At 36.4% G+C, this 14,480-nt stretch overlaps 1 protein-coding gene across 7 annotated transcripts in view; it reads right to left on the bottom strand.

The window, feature by feature from the left end:
• Positions 1-14,480, bottom strand: part of LOC100395199 (KRAB domain-containing protein 5) — a 90,217-nt gene that overhangs the window by 37,389 nt on the left and 38,348 nt on the right. For 3 of the 7 annotated variants that reach the window (XM_008987580.5, XM_008987583.5, XM_035267491.3), the window contains 2 exons: positions 5,490-5,624; positions 2,175-4,935 (listed from right to left, as the gene is read on the bottom strand). In XM_008987580.5, coding sequence (XP_008985828.4) covers positions 3,671-4,935; positions 5,490-5,624 — 1,400 coding nt within the window. In that variant the 3' untranslated portion in view covers positions 2,175-3,670. Of the gene's footprint in view, positions 1-2,174; positions 4,936-5,489; positions 5,644-14,480 lie in introns of those variants that run through there. The other 4 variants (XR_013524795.1, XR_616051.5, XM_078345200.1 and 1 more) reach the window with 2 other exon arrangements.

Here is a 14,480-nt window from a genome sequence, read left to right as displayed (position 1 = left end):
ATAATCCAAAGCTATCATTATTTATTGCCCATATTGTTACAGTTTGGACCACTGGGAGGTCTTTCAGGTTGACTCCCTTTGACAAGTCCCATCAATTTTATTTAGCACTTTTTCTTTGTGGCTTTAAAAGATACTCTAGCTCAACTTGTATTTTCCAATGTCAGCCCTACAATTATCCATTTTTACATGTAGCCTTGGTTCCTTTTAATGAATGGTGTTTAGAAACTGAGATAGTAGACCTAGTACATTCATTGATACTAGATGTCACTGCTTCTTGGCACTTGAGTTTAGAACTCTTATCTATCTCTGAATATTCTATCTATCTATCATCTATGTATCTATCTATCCATCCATCCATCCATGCATCCAGATATGTTAGACATGGGTTCATCTATCTATCTATCTATCTATCTATCTATCTATCTATCTATCATCTATCTTTCTATTTATCTACCTACCTACCTACCCACCCACCCACCCAACCATCCATCCATCAATCCATCCATTCAGATATATTAGACATGGGTTCATTCTGATGCTTCCAACTTTAGGCTAGGATCACAAGATTCATTCTAGCATTCACCCTTTAACTTTTGTGAACTACACCAAAAACAGCCTCCATATATTATATAATCATGTAAAACAGTTTCAAAATAGCTAATTCATATCCTTGTGGGTAAATAAAATATTACTCAGTATAATACAATGTTTGTGTAGTCTTACAGCATTAAATAAAAATAGTTTTCAAAGTGACTTAGATCTGGAACTTTTATCCCCATCCTCTTCAGAAGGGTTATGTCTATAGGTAGATGACAGATAACTTGTCTGTTTGTTTTTAGACAAAGTCTCATTCTGTCGCCCAGGCTGGAGCACAGTGGTACAAACTTGGCTCACTGCAACCTTCATCTCCTGGGTTCAAGCAATTCTCCTGCTTTAGCCTCCTGAGTAGCTGGGGTTACAGGTGTGCACCACTACACCCAGCTAATTTTTGTATTTTCAGTAGAGACAATGTGTCACCATGTTGGCCAGGCTGGTCTCAAACTCCTGACCTCAAACAATCCTCCCACCTCAGCTTTCCAAAGTGCTGAGATTACAGGTGTGAGCCACCATGCCTGGCCAGATGACAGATAATTTGTAATACAATGAGATTCATGTGTTAGCATTTGTAAGCGTCCTGGTTAATTTTTTTTAATTTACAGTAAGTAAAATTTACTCTTTGTGGTATACAGTTCATTGGGTTTTGACAATTGTGTAATCACATACCTACTTCCACAGTACCACACTAAACTGTTTAATCATCCTCCAAATTTCTTCTTGTCGTTGCCCCTTTGTAATCAATGCCTATTTTTCTCCCATTCTTTGGCAACCAATAATAATTTCCCATCCCTCTAATCTTTTATGCAATGTCATATAATATATAGCCTTGTTAATCAATAGTCTTAATTTAGAGAAATGTATTTCAGATTCATACATGTAGTAGTGGAGATCAATAGTTTGTTCCTTTTTATTAACAACACAATTCTTTTATATAGACATATCACTGTTTATTATCCATTCACCTACTGAGGGACATAAGATTTATTTCCAGCATTTGGCAAATATGAATATAGTGGCAACAAATATCCACAAACAGGTGTTAATCACTAGTTTTCAGTTTTGTATAATAAATGCCTAGGGCTGGGACATCTGGTTCAGATAATAAGTTTATGACTAACTTTATTAAAAAATGGTTAAACCATTTACCAAAGTTACTATGTCATCTTGTATTCCTAATTTGAGTTGCTCCAAATCCTAATGAGCACTTGGTATTCACATTATTTTAATTTTTTTCCCATTTTCACAAGTGTGTGATATCTCACTGTGGCTTGATTTCATTTTTTAAAGAATTCTGCTGAATACAGACTCTTGTATTAATACTAGATTTTCCTATCTGAGCTTAAAAAATGTAATTCCATCGTCATTTACAACTATTACTTTTTATGACATATTAAAACTGCACTTATATTATTTCTCCATTTATGTAATTTGTTGCTTTGTCCTGGCTGTTTTCAAGATTTTTTATTCATCTTTCACACTACTTTTACTGCAACTAAATGGTAAGAATTTTGTATTGTAACTAAATAGATCAATGTAGAGTTACTTATGTCTTCAGATTAATATCTAAGCACCATTAATTTTGTTTTTGTTTTTGTTTTGAGATGGCGTCTCACTCTATCACTCAGACTGGAGTGCAGTGGCATGATCCTGGCTCACTGCAACTTCTGCCTCCCAAATTCAATCAATTCTCCTCCATCAGCCTCCTTAGTAGCTGGGATTACAGATGTGCACCACCAGGCCCAGCTACTTTTTGAACTTTTAGTAGAGAGATGAGGTTTCACCATGTTGGCTAGGCTGGTCTCAGACTCCTGACCTCAGGTAATCTACCCACTCAGCCTCCCAAAATGCTGACATTACTGGCATGAGCCACTGTACCTGGCCAACAATTATAAGAAAATCATATAATTATTCTTACATAAATCATAGGTAAAAAAAAAAAAGGATTTGTATGGGATGGTCTGAACCCAGAAGACATTAGATTTATGAGGGAAAAATTCAGTGTACAACAGAGAAACTAACTTTGCTTTGAGAATCTGTGAGGTTTCTAGTTTGGTAGTAAATCAACAGTTCTCAAATTTCCTGTTGTGATACGTGATTTTCTTTTCCATTTTGAAGACAGGTACACACATATGCATTTCTGCCTGTGTAACATCTTTTTCTATCTTGATACATCTGTATATTCCATTCAATGCAAGTTAAGGTCAATAAAAATCTCTACACATTCAATGGAACTGAAAAAGGGTATGTGCAAAGAAAAATATTTAATAAAATTTCATACAGTGATTCAGGATTTTAAAAGTAGGGATTTTAAGTATACTCCCATATAATCTTTATTATAACTGTCACAGTATACCAGTAGCTACAAAAAGCAGGAATATAATACAGTAACAGAAAGAATACAATATAGTTACTATGCGAATATTATCAATATTATTGGAAATTTAAGTCCTCTGAAAAATTTATATTAAGTATATTTATGATCTTTCAGATATGAGTTTTCACTTTTCTCTGATATCTGTGAAGACATTTTTATTTTTAACATGTCAAATAATATTCAAAATTACTACTATATTGTACGACAGAGGTATGTCAGTATTTTAAATAACTGATCAGTTTTTTCTACTTAAGGAACAACTGATGTAATAAATAATTTCAGGATATTCCACTTAATAATGCCCTAAATACGTACTTATGCTTACACACATTATTATTTTTATAATTCAAACACAAAGAGCATCTTCCTTTAGATTTTCTTCACGCATTTTACATTTGCCATTAAACTTCCATGAAAATAAACTGATGTCAATGATGTTCATCTACCATAGAAGGACCTCTCATAGCTCTGATGCAGAAAAAATAGAGTATATGTTTTTATATAAACACTAGACATTAAGGTATAACAACTAATTTGAGAACTGAATTATTATTTGCTTTACACAAATCTTAAATGTTTTCAATACAAATAATGTGCTGACTGCATAATAATTTAATCTGTAAGTCTGTTTTTCTATAAAATCTATGGTGATTCTTAAGTTCTCAATTTTAGATAAAACTCTTTCCGCATTTATTACAACTACAGAGATTCTCTAGTATGAATTCTCTTATGTCGAATAAGAGTTGAGCATCGATTAAATAATTTGCCACATTTTTTACATTTGTAAGGTTTCTCTCCAGTATGAATCATGTGATGTCGTCTAAGGTTTGAAGACCGGTTAAAGGAGATGCCACAATCCTTACATATATATGGTTTCATTCCAGTATGAATTATCTGATGCGCAATAAGACGTGAGGAACGAGAAAAAGATTTGCCACATGCTTTACATTTGTAAAGTTTCACTCCAGTATGAATTCTCTGATGTTTAGTAAGTGATGAACTACAGTTAAAGGCTTTACCACATTCTTTACATATGTAGGGTTTCTCTCCAGTGTGAATTCTTTGATGTTGAGTAAGGCGTGAACTGCAATTAAAGGCTTTGCCACATTCCTTGCATTTATATGGTTTTTCTCCAGTATGAATTCTCTGGTGGACAACAAGACTTGAGGAACGGGAAAAAGATTTGCTACATGATTTACATTTGTAACGTTTTTCTCCTGTATGAATTCTCTGATGTTTAGTTAGATAAGACCTACAGTTAAAGGCTTTGCTGCATTCTTTACATTTATAGGGTTTCTCTCCAGTATGAATTCTCTTGTGTTGAGCAAGGGCTGAAGACTCTTTAAATGATTTACCACATTCTTTACATTTGTAAGGTTTCTCTCCAGTATGAATTCTCTGATGCACAAGAAGATTTGAAGAATGAGTAAAACATTTGCTACATGCTTTACATTTGTAGAGTTTTTCTCCAGTGTGAATTCGCTGATGTCTCGTAAAATATGAACTAGAACTGAAAGCTTTGCCACATTCTTTACATTTGTAGGGTTTCTCTCCAGTATGAATTCTTTGATGCTGAGTAAGGTGTGAACTATGGTTAAAGGCTTTGCTACATTCTTTACATCTGTAAGGTTTCTCTTCATCATGGATTATCTTATGTTTTCTTAGACTTGAAAATTTACTAAGGATTTTCTCACCATTATTATATTTGTGTGACTTTTCTCCAATGTGGATTCGCTGAGGCTGAGTATGTTTTGATGACTGGATAAAAGTTTCTACACACTTATGACATTTGGCAGACTTCTCCTGAACATGGATACTCTGATGGATATGGTTAGTACCTTCATGAAAGACTTTCCCACATTTTTCACATTTGTAATGGTTCTGTAGGAAATGAGTTTTCTGATGTCTTCTAGGGCTTATGCCTTGGCCTACTGTTGTATCAGATTTATTGTACTGATTATTCTCTGCAATACAAATATTATGGTAACTATTCATGGTAGAGTCCTGTTTAAAGGCTGTCAAAGTTTTATTATATGTGTGATGTTTTCCCAAATTATCTATTCCCTGACATTGATTAAGCAATAATGAATGAATGAAGACCTTTCTATATTGATCACAGGCAGAACAAGGTATTATTTGTTGGTGAAACAAACTTTTAACAAAGGACCAATCAAATTGATCATATTTAGAAATCACCTCTTCATTTTTAAATCTCTCCTTTTCAAAAATATTTGACTGAAAATTTACTCCGGTTCTATATTTTCATTGATTCATATGATTATTTGAAACATGAACTAAGCCACTATTCAGATTTTCCAAATTTCCTTTCAAAGAAAAGGTATGTTTCAAAAATTGATGTTGACATTTAGTTACAGAAACACATGGTTTAGAAAAAGCAACTGACATAGATTGAGTTTTTTCATGTTTTTCACCTCTTGTACACTGATGTTTTTGTTATAGGTAGTTGTCCTACATTTTGTATGTTCATTATAACAGCCATTGTGACCTTCACACTTACCATCACTTTCACACTCTTTCCTTAAGTGTAAATTCTGAAGGCCACAGCTCTCATATCCATCTAACATCACTTTTTGGAATGATGCTTCTATGTGCTTCTTTCTCAAGAAGGCTTGAGTATCATGAGAAAACACATCTGAAAGATACCAAAGGTTCTGAAAATTTCAAAAACTAAGTTTAGGCGAAAATCCTTTATAAATCTAATATACGAAATTATACCAAGTTGAGAACACCATGATAGTTGAATCAAAAACTTGAGGTCCTTTGTTTTCTCAATTGATATGTTAACTTAAATACAATAGAGTAACTAAAGCCAGTTGAGTTTACAGCACCTAGGTGAACTCAAAGCTAAGAATGGTTGCACTAAGAACAAAGAAAGTTTGTTGTATTTGTGCACCATAGCACAATGCAGTTACACAAAAAACTTTTCCCATTCTGTTTTTACCTCAAAAAGAAAAAGAAGTGAAACATATGTCCAAAGTTCTGGGTTGTTCTGGGGCTATCTAAACACTGGTCATTGCTTTCTTTAATGTGTGATGCTGAAGAAAATGGTGATAAAGTTGAAATGACATGTCAGGTCAACAGAGAACAAAGATGAATGCTTGTTACAACAACAGAGAGACACTCACCTAAGGGAGAGATTAAAGGCTCTTAAGAGAAAAATGCAAATCTTTTTAATAGGCAAATACACACACGCAGTCCAGAAAAGATACATCCTGACAACAGTTCAAAGAATCTCCCAGAATGACTAGAATGCCTAATGGGTATCAGTTTTCCAACATACAAATTCATTCCATAAAAGATGGAATAGGTGGCTGTCTAGTAATTGATCAAAATGCCAACAAAATCACAAGGCATCAAAGTAACCAAAAACAAGGCCCAATCAAAGGACCAAAATGAAAGTAAATCTAAAGAAGTAGAAATCTATTAACTAACATATTAATATCCAAGTGAAGCTAGAGAAATAGAAATCTATTAACTAATTACAAAATAATTCAAAATATCTTTGTCTTACAGACAAGGTCTTGCACTGTCACCAGGCCAGAATGCAATCATAGCTTACTGGAACCTTGAATTCCTGGCCTAAAGAAATCATCCCACCTCACTTCCCCAAGTGGCTATGACTACAGGAGGGCACCATCACATCAGAATAACTTTTAAAACTATTTTACAGACAGGATCTTGCTAAGTCACCTAGGCTTGTCAAGGATTCCTGATCTCAAGGAATCCTACAGCTTCAGACTCTCATTGTGCTGGAATAACATCAGCAACTGCACCTGGCATTCTCTCTTGTTTAAAAAATGAGGACATTAAGACAAAAACCATACAAAATGACAAGGATATACTACATACTGATAAAGGGTTCAATTTAACAAGAATACTTAAATATGCTAAACACCTACCCACCAAACTTTGGAGCACCAAGATTCATAAAACAAGTACTTCTAGACCTGAGAAGAAAATTAGCAACATAGTAACAGTGGGGTACTTCAACACCCCATGGACATCATTACATCATTGAGGTTGAAAATTAACAAAGAAATTTTGGACATCAATTCCACATGGCCAACTAGACCTAATAGGCATCTACAGAACAGACCAATTAGACCTAACAGCCATCTACGGAACTCCACCACCCACCAACCACAAAACACACACATCTTTCATATGCACATAATGTAAAAAATCTAGAGGAAATGGATAAATTCCTAGAAACACACAATCTCCAAAGATTGAATAAGGAAGAAAGGGAAACCCTGAACAAACCAGTATCAAGTTCTGATATTGAATCAGTAAACCTACCAACCATAAAAAAGCCCTGGACAAGATGGATTCACAGTTGAATTATACCAGAAGTATAAAGAAGAGCTGGTATCAATTCTACTGAAACAATTCCAAAAAATAAGGAAAAGGGAATCCTCTCCTCTCTTTCTATGAGGCCAACATCATTCTGTTACCAAAATCTGGCAAAGACACAATGAACAAAGAAAACTACAGGACAATATCTCTGATGAACATGGACACAAAAATCCTCAACAAAATAACAGAAAACAAAATCCAGCAGCACACCCGAAGTTAATTTACCACAATCAAGTAGGCTTTATTCCTGGAAAGTAAGGTTGCACTAATGTATGGAAATCAATAAATACAATTCACCACATAGAATTAATATTTTAAAAGCTGAGCACAGTGTCTCACACCTGTAATCTCAGCACTTTGGAAGGCCACGGTTGGCAGATCACCTGAGGCCAGGATTTTGAGACCAGCTTGGCCAACATGGTGAAACCCTGTCTCTACTAAAAATACAAAAATTAACTTGGTGTTGGTGGCACATGCCTGTAGTCACAGGTACTCAAGAGGCTGAGGCATGAGAATCTCTTGAACCCAGGAGGTGGAGGTTGCAGTGAGCACTCCAGCCTGGGGAATAGAGCAGGATTCTGTATCTCCAAAAATAAAAATAAATATAAATCACCATTTTAATAGATATGAGATAAGCTTTTGATAAAACTTAACATCCCTTTATGATTTTTTAAAAACCCTCAGTGAACTAACCACTGAAGACCTCAAAATAATGAGAGCTATCTTTGGCTATTTGGGCTCTTACTTAGTTCCATTTTTTTTTCTAATTCTGTGAAAGTGACATTCTTAGTTTGATAGAAATAGTATTGAAATAATCAGAGTTATCTATGAAAAACCCACAGTTAACATACTGACCAGGCAAAAGCTAGAGGCATTCCCCTTAAAAATAAGAACAAGACAAGAATGCCCACTCTTACCACTTCTATTCAATATAGTAATTGAAGTACTAGCCAGACAAATCAGCCAAGAGAATGAAATAAAGGGCATCCAAAGAGGAAAAAAAGAAAGTAATATCATCTCTATTGATATGATTCTACACTTGGAAAGACTGTGCCAAAAGGGCTCCTAAAACTGATAAGGAACTCCAATAAAGTTTCAAGGTACAAAATCAAAGTACAAAAATCTGTAGCATTTCTAAATACCAATAACATTCAAGCTGAGAGCCAAATCAAGAACATACTTCCATTTATAATACCCATGCACACAAAGAAAAAACCAAATACCTAGGAATAGATCTAACCAATGAAATTAAAGATCTCTACAAGAAGAAGTATAAAACACTGTTGCAAAAAATTACAGACAACACAAACAACTGGAAAAGCAATCCATACTCATAGAAGAATCAACATCATTAAAACAGTCATATGGCCCAAAGCAATCTAGAGATTCAATACTATTCCTATCAAACTACCAATGTCATTTTTCACAGTATTAGAAAACAACTATTCTAAAATTCATATGGAACTAAGTAAGAGTTCAAATAGCCAGAGCAATTCTAAACAAAAAGAACAAAGCCAAAAGCTTCACATTACCCAATTTCAAACTATATTATAAGCCTACAGTCATCAAAACAGCATGGTACTGGCACCAAAACAGATACACAGGGGCAGGGCAAAGATGGCTGACTAGAAACAGCAGTGTTCAGAGATTCCCATCAAAAAGAACCATAATAAGTGTGTGAATCCTTCACCGACAACCAAGTTATCCAGGTTCTCCCATCAGAATTGACTAGGAGGCTGGCATGATCCACAGAGAAGAAGTAGTAACAGTGTGGTGTGGCAGCCCACCTGAGAGCTACACGGGGCAGGAGATCCCCCTCCCACCAACCCAAGGAGGTGGTGACTAAGCATGCTACCCAGCCCGGAAAACCATGCTTTTTCCACAGAACTGCGCAACCATGGATTGGAAAATCCCACTTTTAAACTCATGCCCCTGGGGCATTTTAATAAATAAATAAATTGCATTTATTGATTTCCATACATTAGTGCAGCCTCTCAGCTGGAATCTGCTTAAGCCTATGGAGCACCTGCAGGGAGGGGCAACAGAACCACAGCTGCAGCTGCCTGCCATCTAAGCCACCTGAGCTTCTTGGTGGAGGGGCAGCAGCCAGCACCGGGACTCACAGCTGCCTAACATGCTAAGCTCCCTGGGTGAGGGAAGGCAGCATCCACCTCTATAGCTCAAGGCTGCGTTTTTCCCCTTCTGGAGTCAGGTCCACTGCATGGCTTGGTCCCAAGATGTGCCCCGACAGCCCAACACACTGGCTGTGGCAGACTTCAGCCAGAGTGCCTCTTCAGGCCTGACCTTGACCTATCTTTCCTCATTGGGTTGGGCTTCCCTGCAGGAACTCCAGCAACTCCAGCCAGAGGTTCACGGACAGAACCTGAATCTCCCCGGGCCTGAGCCTCTATGGAGAGGGGTGACAGCAGTATCTGCAGACCAGCAGACTTAGCCTTTCCTCCTGGTAGTTCTGAGGAATCCAGGCAGCCCAGACAAGTGAGTTTCCCCTCAGCAAAGCACATTCCTTCCACCAAGGGACAAAGTGTTTTGTTAAACAGGTCCTGTTCCATGTGCCATTCAACTGGGTAAAACCCTCCAACAGGGCTGTTAGACACCCTATATAGGAACAATCTTACTGGCATCAGAATGGTGCCCCCCGAGCCCAGTAGAAGGAGCAGGCACCCATCTTTTCTGTACTCCAGCCTCCCTGAGTAACATCTCCAGGTGTGAGAGTGAATCAGATGAATAGGGCTTGAAACTGCAGCAGCCCTATAAAAGTAGGATCTGACCATTGAAAGAAAAACAAACAAAAACCAACAACAGCAGCATCAACAACAAACCTCCACAAAATTTCATTTAAGGGACAGCATCCTTAAAGATCAAAACTAGACAAACAGAGATGAGAAAGAATCAACAACAACAAAAAAATGCTGAAAACCCAAAAAGCCAGAGTGCCACTTCACGAAATGATTGCAACAACTCTCTGTCAAGGACACAGAACTGGATGGAGAAGAATTGACAGAAGTAGGCTTCAGAAGATGGGTAATAAAAAAACTATGCTGAAGTAAAGGAGCATGTTCTAATCCGATGCAAAAAAGCTAAGAACCTTGATAAAAGGTTAGAGGAGCTGCCAACTACAATAAACAGTTTAGAAGGGAACATAAATGATCTAATGGAGCTGAAAAATACAGCATGAGAATTTCATGAAGCATACACAAGTATCAGTCGCCAAACCAACCAAGTAGAAGAAAGGATATCAGCATTTGAAGACCACCTTGTTGAAATAAGGCATGCAGACAAGATTAGAGAAAAAAGAATAAAAAGGAATGAACAAAGCCTCCAAGAAAGATGTGACTTCACAAAAAGACGAAACCTACAATTGACTGGAGTACCTAAAGGAGATGGGGAGAATGGAAACAAGCTGGAAAACACATTTCAGGATATTATCCAGGAGAACTTCCCTAACCTAGAAGTCAGGCCAACATGCAAATTCAAAAAATATAGAGACCCCCCACCAAGATACACCATGAGAACATCAGCCCCAAGACACACAATCATCAGATTCTCCAAGGTCGAAATGAAGGAAACGACGTTAAGGACAACCAGAGAGGAAGGCCAGGTCACCTAAAATGGGAAGTCTATCAGACTAACGGTAGACCTCTCAGCAGAAACTCTATAGCCAGAAACGATTTGGGAACAATATTCAACATTATTAAAGAAAAGAATTTTCAACCCAGAATTTCATATCTGGCCAAACTAAGCTTCATAAGTAAAGGAGAAATAAAATCCCTTCCAGACAAGTAAATGCTGAGGGATTTTGTTACCACCAGGGCTGCCTTGCAAAAGCTCCTAAAAGAAGCACTAAATATGGAAAGGAAAAACTGGTACCAGTCACTGGAAAAACATACCAAAATATAAAGACCAGTGACACTATGAAGAAACTGCATCAATTAATGCATAAAACAGCCAAATGGCATCATGATGACAGGAACAAATTTACACATAACAATACTTACCTTAAACATAAATGGGCTAAATGTCTCAATTAAAAGACACAGACTGGCAAACTGGATAAAGAGTCAAAACCCATTGGTATGCTGTATTCAGGAGGCCATTCTCACGTGCAAAGTCACTACATATAGGCTCAAAATAAAGGGATGGAGGAAAATTTACCAAGCAAATGAAAAGCAACAACAACAACAAAAATCCAGGGTCGCAATCCTGGTCTATGACAAAATAGACTTTAAACCAACAAATATCAAAAAAGGCAAAGAAGAACATTACATAATGGTAAAGGGAACAATTCAACAAGAAGAGTTAACTATTCTAAATATATCTACACCCAAGACAGGAGCACCCAGATTCATAAAAAAAAGTTCTTAGAGGCTTACAAAGAGACTTAGACTCCTACACAGTAACAGTGGGAGACTTTAACACTCCACTGTCAATATTAGATAGGTCAATGAGACAGAAAATTAACAAGGATATTTGGTACTTGAACTCAAATCTGGATGAAGTGGACCTAATAGACATCTACAGAACTCTCCACTCCAACAGAAAATACATTATTCTCAGTGCCACATGGCATTTATTCTAAAATCAACCACATAATTGGAAGTATAACACTCTTCAGCAAATGCAAAAGAACTGAAATCATAACCAACAGTCTCTCAGACCACAGTGCAATCAAATTAGAACTCAGGATTAAGAAACTCACTCAAAACCATGCAATTACATAGAAACTTAAGTGTGCTCCTGAAGGACTCCTGGGTAAATAAAGAAATTAAGGCAGAAATCCAATGAGAACAGAGACAATGAACCAAAATCTCTGGGACACAGCTAAAGCAGTGTTAAGAGGAAAATTTGTGGCACTAAATGCCCACATAAGAAAGCTAGAAAGATCTTAAATCAACACCCTAACATTACAATTAAAAGAGCTAGACAGGGAAGAGCAAACTAATCCAAAAGCTAGCAGAAGACAAGAAATAACCAAGATCAGAGCAGACTTGAAGTAGATAGAGACATGAAAAACCCTCCAAAAAATAAATAAATCCAGGAGCTAGTTTTTTTTTTAAAAGTTAACAAAATAGATTTGACTGCTACCTAGACTAGCAAAGAAGAAAAAAGAGAAGAATCAAATAAACACAATAAAAAATGATAAAGGGGATATCACCACTGACCCCACAGAAATACAAACTATCTCCAGAGAATAGTATAAGCACCTCTGAAAATCCAGAAGAAACAGATAAATTCCTGGACACATACACCCTCCCAAGACTAAACCAGGAAGAAGTCAAATCCCTAAATAGACCAGTAACAAGTTCTGAAATTGAGGCAGTAATTAATAGCCTACCAACTAAAGCAAGCCCAGGACCAAATGGATTCACAGCCAAATTCTACCAGTACAATAAGGAGCTGGTACCATTCCTTCTGAAACTATTCAAACAATTGAAAAGGAAGGACTCTTTTCTAATTCATTTTATGAAGCCAGCATCATCCTGAGACCAAAACCAGGAAGAGAGAACACAAAAAGAAAACTTCAGACTAATATCCCTGATGCACATTGATGCGAAAACCCTCAATAAAATACTGGCAAACTGACTCCAGCAGCACATCAAAAAACACATGGTATCCACCATGACCAAGTCAGCTTCATCCCTGGGATGCGAGTCTGGTTCAACATATGCAATCAATAATGGTAATCCATTATATAAACAGAACCAAAGACAAAAAACACACAATTATCTCAATAGATATAGAAAAGGCCTCTGATAAAATTCAGCTTCCCTTCATGTTAAAAACTCTCAATAAACTAGGTACTGATGGAACATATCTCAAATAATAAGAGCTGTTTATGACAAAAACATAGCAAATATTGTATTGAATGAGCAAAAGCTGGAAGTATTCCCTTTGAAAACTGGTACAACACAAGGATGCCCTCTCTCACCACTCCTATTCAACATATATTATTGGAAGTTCTGGCCAGGACAATTAGGCAAGAGAAAGAAATAATGGGTATTCAAATAGAAAGAGAGGAAGTCAAATTGTCTCTGTTTGCAGATGACATAATTTTATATTTAGAAAACCCAGTCATCTCAGCCTAAAAACTCAAACTAATAAGCAACTTCAGAAGAGCCTCAGGATATAAAATTAGTGTGCAAAAATCATAAGCTTTCCTTTACACCACCAACAAACAAGCAGAGTCAAATCATGAATGAACTCCCATTCACAATTGCCACAAAGGGAATAAAATACCTAGGAATACAGTTAACAAGGGATGTGAAGGACCTATTCAAGGAAAATTGCAAATCACTACTCAAAGAAATAAGAGAGGACACAAGCAAATGCAAAAATATTCCATCCTCATGGATAGGAAGAATCAACATCGTGAAAATGGCCATACTGCCCAAAGTAATTTATAGATTAAATGCTATTCCAAACGAACTACCATTGACATTCTTCACACAAGTAGAAAAAACTAAAATTTCACATGGAATCAAAAAAGACCTCATATTACCAGGACAACCCTAAGCAAAAAGAACAAAGCTGGAGACAACACACTGCCAGACTTCAAACTATACTACAAGGCTACAGTAACCAAAACAGCATAGTACTGGTACTAAAACAGATATATAGACCAATGGAACAAAACAGAAACCTCAGAAATAACACCATACATCTACAACCATCTGATTTTCCATAAACCTGACAAAAACAAACAATGGGGAAAGGATTCCCTATTTAATAAATGTGCCGGGAAAACTGGCTAACCATATACAGAAAACAGAAACTGGACCCCTTCCTCACAACTTATACAAAAATTAACTCAAGATGGATTAACAACTTAATGTAAAACCCAAAACCATAAAAACCCTAGAAGAAAATCTAGGCAATACTATTCAGGACATAGGCATGGGCAAAAACTTCATGATGAAAACACCAAAAGCAATTGCAACAAAAATCAAAATTGACAAATGGGATCTAATTAAACTAAAGGGTTTTTTCACAGCAAAAGAGACTATCATTACAGTGAATAGGCAACCTACAAATTGGGAGAAAATGTTTACAATATACCCATCTGACAAAGGTTTAATATACAGAATTTATAAGAAACTTAAACAAATTTACAAAA

The sequence above is a fragment of the Callithrix jacchus genome, chromosome 12 (genome assembly GCF_049354715.1).
Source record: "Callithrix jacchus isolate 240 chromosome 12, calJac240_pri, whole genome shotgun sequence".
NCBI lineage: Eukaryota > Metazoa > Chordata > Mammalia > Primates > Cebidae > Callithrix > Callithrix jacchus.
Note: the sequence above shows the minus strand (reverse complement) of the source record. Positions and strands in the feature narration are given on the sequence as shown.